We start from the raw sequence: 11,010 nt of genomic DNA on the forward strand, positions 1-11,010 counted from the left end.
CATGATTTTGTGTCCACCAGACCGGATTGAAGCAAATCTACCTTGAGGTTGCGGTGGTCGCCGGAGCTGGAGGAAGCGTGTTAGATTTGAGTGAGCGGGTTGCTAGGCATGGGACCTAACTTCGCGGAGCCTAAGATCGGTTGATTGAGCATGTCGGAGGATCTGTAGCGGGTCAGGTGGTTCACCAATGAGGAATCCGAAACAGAGTTTGGTTGCTTCTGTCAAGGGTTCCGATTTGGTGTGACCGCCGCAAAGCGGTGGATCCTGCAACCCCCGGCGTTCATGTTCGAGCTTCTGTCTCAAGGTCATTCAGCAGGATCCGATCGTTTTTTTTTTTTTCCGGCAACGGCAACGTCCTCCGTTTCTCTCTTTTTGTAACTGTTGAAACCATGTAATTTTTCAAGGCCAAGCCCATTTTTTTGGGAAGGCCCNAAAAAAAAAAAAAAAAAAAAAAAAAAAAAAAAAAAAAAAAAAAAAAAAAAAAAAAAAAAAAACTCTATGCCTAGATGAACATCGAATATAATTTTTTGTTCGATGAAAAATTGATCAGTAGTGGGCTAGCACCTAAAAGACCTCTAAATTAATCAGTTTTGAAAACACTAACATTTTTGTTTAATAACATATACAATCATAGTTTCATGTATATATTATCAATGTTAAGTAAGATAGTTATTTGTCCCCTTGACACACAAACGCATTTTAAAATTGTCATAAACTCAGCCGAAATAAAATGGTTACAGTTGTCTTTTGAGTTGAAAACTAATGAGAATATGAACATAGTGAAATTGGAATATGAAAATGAAATTAAAAAACACTTCCTATAGTTATTAAAATAACAAGGTCAAACACATACAGCTAGCTGGTCTGCTTCTTTCCGGCTCTATAGGAAGTTTGGAACTCCTCTCATTCTCGATAATCTTAAACAAATCATATTTGATGTGGTTGCCAACTTAAATCTAATTAATTTCTTGTATACGTGGTTAGCAAATTAACTCTCTTTTTCCCTCATTTTATCACTATTCACCAAAAAGAACATAAAAATTATACTATATCTTAGAGTATAGTGCATTTCATTTACAACGTTAAAACAAAATTCATGGGTTAAAATGGTATGCTCGTTTGGTGTACTTTTCAGATTCTAGAATTGGAAGACGAACATGAATGCTGGTATGAATCACAAATTGTATTTAGTAAAAATGTATGTATATGTTTGTGATGAATTATTTTTGTTCTCTAGCTAGCTAGGTTTGTTATACTTATTTCCACTTATTAAAAGTACCACTATATAAATATAATACTATCAAATGTAAGTTTAATGCAGTACTCTACGGGTTATACAATATGGAAGACACGCAAAAAAAAAAAAAAAAAAACTTATAAAATAAGCTCGGGACGTGATGATCCTGTGCTGGCCTTTTTTTTTTTTTTTGTAATAACTCTTTTCGTCAAATTTCTTTACGCATAAGTGATTGATTGACTACCGGACTGAGGAAAAATATGATTCATTGACATGATTATGTTTGAAATTTACAAGTGGCTTGCTAAGATTTTTAAATACGTCACAATATTTACGAATTGGCAATTTGGCAAATAACATAAATTGCAATTTGCTTATTGACAAACAAACAAATAAATGCTTTGTTTTTAATTTAGTTCTCACTGATATTAATCGAAACTAAATAGTACATTTAAACCTCATAGATCGAGTGAGTCACATATATAAAAAAAAAAAAAGATATGTAACCGAGTGAAAAAGGATCGGGACTTACATAGAATAAAGTAAAAAAAAAAGGTGTATTATTAATTCACCAAGTACAGTAAAACGATAGATAGAAACAAAATGAAGCAAATTTAAACGTTGAGATCAGAGACAGACATGTCATCCTCTGAGGTGGGGAAATCAAGACGAAGTAGTCCATGGAAAAGATCGGTGACTGAGAACAAAGCAACTAGGAAAACATAAGCAAGCCAAAGTGGACGCTGGTAGCCTAGATACCCAACCAAACACAAAACAAAATCGGTGTAGACAATATGTTGGATACATATCTCTTTTGACGGCAAATAGAGAAACAAGCCTGTTGAGATAAGCTTGAAGCATAAGCAAGTCTAAAAAGATTTGGAAATAAGAGTTTAGGAAGTTATGAGAAATAAGGAAACTATATTCCTAGAGAGATTAGGAAAATTGTGTTGAGAGTTCCTTATAAATAGAGTTGTCAACGTGTGACTTCCTATTGTGATGAATTGAGAGATTGTGAGAACTTTAGGTTTTTGAGATATTTTTCCTAAAGAAATAAAGGTGATTTGTTTGAGATTGTGTTTAGCTTTGTTCTTGATTTCTAGATTTGGTATCAGAGTGTTACGACATCCTTGGGAGCGATGTCCGAAGGTGCTATCATTGCTTCTAAGCCAAAGGAAGGAACCGGTTCTACGTCCATTCAATGTCCTATGCTCAATTCAGCAAACTACACGGTATGGGCGTTAAAGATGAAGATTGCACTGAAGGTTCATAAGGTTTGGGAAGCTATCGAACCTGGGACAGAAGCAGCAGACGAAGACAAGAATAATATGGCCATGGCTCTTTTGTTCCAGTCCATCCCTGAGTGTCTTGTTCTGCAGATCGGTGATTTAGACACAGCGAAAAAGATTTGGGATGCCATCAAATCAAGACATGTGGGAGCTGAACGTGTGAAGGAAGCACGTCTTCAGACACTTATGGCCGAGTTCGAACGACTTCAGATGAAAGATTCAGAGAGAATCGATGAGTTTGCAGGAAAGTTGTCGGAGATTGCTTCTAAATCCGCCTCTCTTGGAGTATCTATTGAGGAAACCAAGTTGGTTAAGAAGTTTCTTAATTGTCTTCCTCATAAGAAGTTCATCCATATAGTGGCTTCCTTAGAACAAGTGTTAGACCTAAACACCACCTCTTTTGAAGACATTATAGGGCGACTCAAAACATATGAGGAGAGAATTTCTGTTGGTACAGTCGAAGCACAAGAAGATCAATCTAAGTTGATGTATGCGAACATGGAAACACCAAAGTATGTAATACAGAAACACAGAACAGCCGAGAGTTTACAAACGATTATCGAGGAAGAGGACGCGGAGGTCGATTCCCTAGACGCCGAGGAAGAGGACGTGGTTATGGACAAAGAGATGCTTCTCGTATCACTTGTTTCAGATGCGACAAACAATGACACTTTGCCTTTGATTGTCCTGACCGCTTACTAAAACTCCAAGAAGCTCAAGTCCTAGATACTACTAATACGCAAGAGGCTGATGAACTTATGATGCATGAGGTTGTATTCCTTAATGAAAAACGGTGCATTCAAAGTAAGTTTGAAACCAACACAAGAGAGGATAAGATATGTTCTTGACAATGGTGCCAGTAACCACATGACTGGTGATAAAAGATACTTCGAGAAGATGGATGAGTCTGTTACCGGGAAGGTAAGGTTTGGAGATGATTCAAGGGTTGATATAAAGGGAAAAGGTTCAATCTCACTTGTTGATATGAATGGAGAGCTACGAGTCATGACAGATGTTTATTAGATACCAGACCAAAAGAGTAACATTATTAGTTTGGGACAAGCGACAGAAGTAGGTTGTGACATAAGGTTAAGAGGAGGATATTTAACAATGAGAGATGCTCAAGGAAAACTACTCGCTAAAGCTCCAAGATCGAATAATAGACTTTACAAGATTCGTATGGATTTTCACGACAATGCTTATTTGAACTTGTCTTTCATAAGTGAATCTAGTCGCTGGCACGCTCGTTTTGGTCATATAAATGTCGAAACCATCAAGTCTATGAAGCAGAGAGAACTTGTTCAAGGTCTTCCCCACGTAGTGTTCGAAAAAGAAATCTGCAGGTCCTGTCTACTTGGAAAACAGACAAGACAGATATTCCCACAAGCCACCACATATAGAGCATCTTCACCTCTAGAACTGATCTACGGAGATCTGTGTGGACCTATAACGCCAAGTACAGCTGCGGGAAATAGATTCATTTTCGTTCTCATTGATGATCATTCGCGTTATATGTGGACTACATTGTTGAAAGAAAAGAGTTCTGCATTCGAGAAGTTTAAAACCTTTAAACTTCGTGTTGAGAAAGAATCAGGAGCTCGGATCAAGACTTTTAGGACAGACAGAGGAGGTGAGTTTGTTTCACAAGAATTTAATGAGTACTGTGAAAGCTATGGGATTCAGAGACATCTTACTGCCCCATATACACCACAACAGAATGGTGTTGTTTAAAGAAGGAACAGAACAATGATGGAGATGACAAGAAGTATTCTTAAACATATGAAGGTTCCAAATTATCTGTGGGGAGAAGCCATGAGACACACCACATATCTGCTTAATAGAATAGCTACAAGGGCATTGATGGATAAGACACCATACGAAGTCTACAAGAAGCAGAAACCCTGTATCGATCATCTACGAATATTTGGGTGTATAGGTTATGCAAAAGTTGATCAACATTTGCTAAAAAAGCTAGACGATCGATCTCGGTTGTTAGTTCACTTGGGGATAGAACCAGGTTCTAAGGCATATAGACTATATGATCCACAAACTAGAAGAGTTGTGGTAAGCCGTGATGTGATTTTTGATGAGAGTAAAGGCTGGAATTGGAGGCAAAATGACACAACGAGAGACGGTGATGGAAGCTTTAATATTACTCTTGGTGAGTTTGGGAATCATGGCTTAACGTTTCAGCAAGAAAGTGTGAGTAATGAACCAGAATTGGACAACAACACTGACGGTGGAGAAAGAGAAGAAACAGAGAGTAATGGACACACACCTGACATCATTGAGCACGAGACTGCAGAAAACAGTGAGACTGCAGAAAACAGAGAGACTGCAGAAAACAGAATAGAAGTTCGTAGAAGTCAAAGACAGTGTAATACGCCTAAATACCTCATGGACTATGTTCTACTTGCTGAAGAAGAAGGAGAAACGCTTCTGTTGTGTCTTAACAATGAGCCAAGAAGTTTTATGGAAGCAAGAAGATCGGATAAGTGGATTAGTGCTTGCACTGAAGAAATTAGTTCAATCGAAAGGCTAAATACTTGGGATCTAGTTGACCTACCTCTTGGTGTGAGGCCAATTGGACTTAAATGGGTTTTTAAACTGAAAAGAAACTCCGATGGCAGCATTAACAAGTACAAAGCCCGACTTGTTGCTAAGGGATACATGCAACAATACGGAATTGATTTCGAAGAAGTCTTTTCTCCTGTCGCACGCATTGAAACCATAAGGCTTCTCATCAACATCGCAGCATCAAACGGGTGGGAGATTCATCATTTAGATGTTAAGACAGCGTTTCTACACCGAGAACTAAATGAGACAGTTTTCGTCACACAACCAGAGGGCTTCGAGAAGAAAGGGTGTGAGGATAAGGTTTATAGGTTAAAAAAAAGCATTGTACGGTCTGCGACAAGCTCCAAGGGCATGGAACAACAAATTGAATCGGATTCTTGAGGAGCTGCAGTTTAAAAAGTGCTCCTAGGAACCAACTGTCTATCGCAAAACAGAGAGAGGACAAGTCTTGGTTATTGCTGTTTATGTAGATGACTTATTTGTCACAGGAACAGATAAGCAAATCATTTACAAATTTAAGGAGGAGATGGCTGAAAAATTTGAAATGAGTGACCTAGGCTTGTTGACTTACTATCTTGGAATAGAGGTTATTCAACATGAGTCTGGAATTGTTCTAAGCCAACGGAGATATGCTCAATAAATATTAGAAGAAACAAGAATGGTGGACTGCAATCCTGAGTATATACCTATGGAGTTTGGACTCACGTTGTCAAAGGCAGAGGATGAAAAGGAGATTAACGCCTCTGATTTCCGAAAAAAAATTGGTTGTCTTCGGTATTTAACTCACACAAGACCAGATTTATCTTATTGTGTGGGTGTCTTGAGCAGGTATATGCACAGTCCCATGGTCTCACATGGTGCGGCAATAAGACAGTGTTTAAGGTATCTTAAAGGAACAACAAACCTTGGCTTAGTGTTTGGAAGAAGCTCGAGAATACCAAGGCTTATTGGATATAGTGATAGTAGCCTTAGCATCGATCCGGATGATGGGAGAAGTACAACAGGTCACATTTTCTACCTAGGAGAAGGTCCTATTTCATGGTGCTCACAAAAGCAAGATGTTGTGGCTATGTCATCGTGTGAAGCTGAATTTATGGCTGGAACTGAGGCAACCAAACATGCAATTTGGTTGCAAGATTTACTTAGTGAGATTACAGGAGTCGAAGCTGAGAGAGCCATTATTCGTATTGATAACAAGTCTGCAATAGCTCTCACAAAAAATCATGTCTTCCATGATAGAAGCAAACACATTCAAAGGCAGTTCCATTTCATTAGAGAGTGTGTGGAAACTGAACTAGTTGAAGTTGAGCATGTACCGGGGATAGAACAAAAGGCGGATATTCTCACTAAAGCGTTGGGAAAAATGAAGTTCAAAGAGATGAGAGAGTTCATTGGAGTTCAAGACTTAGAGAAGTGTTTCAAGCTTAAGGAGGAGAATGTTGAGATAAGCTTGAAGCACAAGCAAGTCTAAAGAGATTTGGAAATAAGAGTTTAGGAAGTTATGAGAAATAAGGAAACTATATTCCTAGAGAGATTAGGAAAATTGTGTTGAGAGTTCCTTATAAATAGAGTTGTCAAAGTGTGACTTCCTATTGTGATGAATTGAGAGATTGTGAGAACTTTAGGTTTTTGAGATATTTTTCCTATAGAAATAAAGGTGATTTGTTTGAGATTGTGTTTAGCTTTGTTCTTCATTTCTAGAAAGCCCGTAACAAAAATGTTAAGATAGCGTATTCTATGATATGAGATCGTGACATAGCACACATAACTATAATCATGACTAAGCCAGGCCAATTTCCTGCTCCATAGTTGGTATTGGCTATTGGAACGGGAAGGTAAAACGAGCTCACCACCACAACGCCCAAAACCAAGAATGGTGTTGCACAAACTAACACCACCGCGTCCGATTCCTCTTTCCATGCCGACCACGATGAACATAATGTCGGCCTCAAGAGTTCGACAATGAACCTAGTTAACCAACCCACGGATATATACAAACAAGCCTATCCCGCGATAGACCCCCCATGACCCATTGCGTTTTCCAACAATTCACTCATATGAGTACTATTGCTTCTTCACTCATGTTTTGACTGATCAAATTCAACAGAGGAGAGAAATGTGACCCGACGCCAACGATTGTGAGATAGGAATGCGAAAAGGAGGAAAGCAATGTGTGTCGTTGAATTCGAATCAAACTCTCAGCTCTTGTTTCTCTCTAGCTAGTCTTTTAAGGCTTTAAAACGAAAGGGGAAAATTAACCTTTTACGTACCCAAAGAAAATGAAAAAGGAAAACGTTTTAATTTCTTACCCTTTTTCTTTGTCAAGCAAAAAGAAAAAGAAGAAGACAAGGAAAAACGTAAAACACGTTTTCAAATGTTAGTTTAAATTTCAAAATCCAAATAATCAAATTCAACATGTATTTGTTTTTAAGAATGTTGCACCTTTAGAAGCAAAACAACGTTTTTAAACACTAGAAATCACAAGAAGCATAAGAATGATCATCCCATATTTCAGTTACTTCTCATAGGATACGATGCCAAGAATCACGTAACACTTCACTAAAGAGTAAAGACCTATAAGAAACACGCCCCAAAGAAAACCAAAAGTAAAAATTTAATCAAAGGCAACTCAGCTATTATATGGTTAGAGAGACAAGAAGATAGATTTGTTTTAGAGATTAACACCGCAGATGCATCAGACCAATATAAAATCGTAAATCCGAACTCAAAATCCAAATAACCAAATTCAACAGGGGAGAGAATTGACCCGATACCAAGTCGCCACAAAAACCCAACATTATGATGGAGTTGATCTGGATGAGTTGGTCAAACCCAAGTCACCACAAAAACCCATTATGGATTCAAATATATATACCTACGTAAACTAATGGGAAGTTAACATGGAAGAGGCCTGTGTATTAATTATTACCGGACCGGCTAATTACCACAACATTCTATCTACTTTCATATTTTTATAGTTTATGCCTCATGTAAATTACATGATGTAATCGCAAGTTTCTCAATATTTTATTTTACAAGTCAAATAATGATACAAGTTTATCAAATTCAGTTTTGCAACAAAATAAACTGGAATTAATCAAAAGCTCCACATATTGAACAATTAAGTATAATATATAACTGTATCATATATTAGAAACCGTTCTGTAATACAGAATATGATCCCAGACAGTCTTGAAAATAATATATTCCTATGATAAGCCTCTCTATTCAAATCATCTCTCTCTATCTATACTCAATAGTAATCAGAGACATCAAACCCCTAAATTAAAGAGGAAGAATTTCAAAATTTTGCCAAATTATTCCCATAAGAATAGTAGTTTCTTATTTAATAAGTGATCTTTGTAAATACCTGCTTCCTTTGTAAGTTATTGAATCTTTCGTGGAAAGAGACCATACCAATTCACATCATCTTACTTGCATGAGAAGTAAGTAAGATCTGATGCATCAGTTTTCAAATGTCGAAGAGCTTTGTGGGAGCTTCTTCGGGAGTGACGGTGAAGGGAAAAGGCCAGCCTAGAGGACGCTTAGCTGCAAGTGGCTTGACTGGACAAAGAGATGGGTAAGTTGGTTGGTGACTTGTCGAAGAAGCAAGCGCATCATTACTGTTTGACGACACAGTATCAGTAGCAGAAGTAAGAGCAGGCAAATTGGGCCATGCGATGATTCCCACAGGCCTACACATTCTGAAACCAGTGTTGCTTATAAGTGAGAGTGGTGATCGTTCTTGTTGATCATGCTTCTTGCCTTTTTCTCTGTTTCTAGGTGACTGTGTGGTTTGGTTTCCCTTGTTCAACTCCTTCACTTCTCCTTCTAGTACTGCCTCCAATGTTGGCGAATTCTCTAGTAGCAAAGGTGTCTCTGATGAGTCTGGATTTCTAGGACAGTTCTCGTCCACTGTTTTCTTAAGCCATCCCATGCCTTCCTGCAATATTTGCATTCATAAAAACACAAATGTTTCATCATTCATTACTAGCAAAGTTGCATCTCATAGAGACAGAGGAAATCTTTGATCACTGACGCTAAATGGAATCAGTGAGTTTCTCCAAGGGAGTTTCCTAGTAAAACTACCTGATACTTCTAAATCATAGCAAATTTATAAGATTTTACATTTTATGTAATGGTTCTGCTATAACTAGTAAGAAGAGTGTTAAGTGTTTAGAAACTCAGTCTGGGATATGTATACCTCCATTTCACGCAAGGTTTCTCCAATTATCATTAGCTGGTCCTCAATTTTGTATTTTTTTTTCAGCAGATCAGCATAGATTTCCTGAGATGAAGCAACAGAGATGTTATAAAAATAGCCTAAAACAGTATCACAAGATACAGAGAATTATTACTCTTTTCAAGCTCTTACCTTTGCTGGAGTCATCAGATTATCGTGGTCCACGTTCTGACTAGTAACACAAGAATTAGGTGTAGTCACGATAACAAGCTCATCCTCTTCCTTCTTTGACGCCAGTTTCTCCAGTTCCCTTCTCAAGACCAAGACAAACATGAGTTACACAATTGCTATAAGATAACAAAAGAGATGATCATATAACCAATTCAATATAGGTCAGTCTTGTACCTTTTCAGGCTACCTAATTCTTCTCTGATCTCACGGATTTCTCCGGCGCAGACAGGATCTTGAGTAGGGTTATCACCAAGTTTCCAACCAGGTGGAGGCGTCCAGTAAGGATCTTGAACTCCTGCTTCTTTCCTTATGTGATTCAAATCAGAACTCTCCAACCAATACTCCATTGCTCCATCTGCATTGTGCTTTCTCATAAACCTATCTTGGCCACCAGGAGCCACCTTACCTGCCATGTGTTTAAGCATATGATCTAAAAGACCCGTGTCACCGATCAGCTTCCTTGCTTCTGACCTCAACTCTGGCCTGAGTATGGAGTTGCCAAACACTGCATTCTTCTCCTTCATCACTTTTAACATGTTCCTCTCAGCTAGTTTGTACCTTCAAATTCCAAAATCAACCACAATCAATCAAAAGAACCAAGGCAAATCCAATTCCAAAGATCATCAAATTCGTTAAATTAACATTCACTTTACCTATCAAGAGACCATCTGTCAATGAACTTCTTCTCTGCTCTCCTCTTATAGACCACAATTTGATTGTCCTTATTCTGATCATAAACATTAGCCCTCTGAGCAAGTCTCTGATCAGTGCTTGACTCAATAAGCTTTCTCTTACGATTCCCATCAGTTACCTCCTTTTCAATCTGTTCAGCCTCTTCAGTTTCATTCCCATCATCATCATCTTCTTCCTCAGTCTCTTCTTTGCGAACCCCTACCTCCTTCACTCTAGAACTCTCCTCACCTTCCGTATTCTTCTTAGAATCAATATGACGACTCTTGTACTGAACACGCAATCTCCTCCCCCACTTAATCATCCCTCCCGATTTAAGCTCAGACGAACACTTTCCCTCCGGTGAAACAGCGCGGCAGAGCCTAGTATTGTTCCTGCGAGAAGAAGAAACCCAGAAACTCCAAGAATTTCTATTCAGAGAAACTTCATGAGGAGCGATTCTTCTGTAAAGCAAATCTCCAGCTAGCTCCGAAGCCATCACATGGCTCTCGTCGAACACAGGAATAAGACCTTTACCACCACCACCACCGCCGCCGCTCCTCTTCTTCAACGGTTTATTCCGGTTCATCCTACTGAAATCGAAATGCGATCGGAGTGAGTACATGCTTGGGTATCGGAGAGACACGTCGCTCGCCGTGATTTTGCTCACCTGAAACAACGAAAAACGCTAAAATCACTCAAAAACCCAGACGAACAACAACGAAATAAACGAGATCCGTCTCTAATGGTGAAACGAACAAAAAAAAAGCAGAGAATCCATTTAAGTACCATGACGACTCTAATCGATTTGAGATTTTCCGGGG

General features: G+C 38.5%; 1 protein-coding gene across 1 annotated transcript in view; it reads right to left on the bottom strand.

The window, feature by feature from the left end:
• Positions 8,203–11,010, bottom strand: part of LOC104725976 (protein DYAD-like) — a 3,676-nt gene continuing 868 nt past the window's right edge. The window contains exons 3-8 of the mRNA XM_010444730.2: positions 10,976–11,010; positions 10,171–10,856; positions 9,692–10,075; positions 9,479–9,596; positions 9,308–9,391; positions 8,203–9,046 (exon numbers count right to left, since the gene is read on the bottom strand). Coding sequence (XP_010443032.1) covers positions 8,576–9,046; positions 9,308–9,391; positions 9,479–9,596; positions 9,692–10,075; positions 10,171–10,856; positions 10,976–11,010 — 1,778 coding nt within the window. The 3' untranslated portion in view covers positions 8,203–8,575. The remainder of the gene's footprint in view (positions 9,047–9,307; positions 9,392–9,478; positions 9,597–9,691; positions 10,076–10,170; positions 10,857–10,975) is intronic.

The sequence above is a fragment of the Camelina sativa genome, chromosome 2 (genome assembly GCF_000633955.1).
Source record: "Camelina sativa cultivar DH55 chromosome 2, Cs, whole genome shotgun sequence".
NCBI lineage: Eukaryota > Viridiplantae > Streptophyta > Magnoliopsida > Brassicales > Brassicaceae > Camelina > Camelina sativa.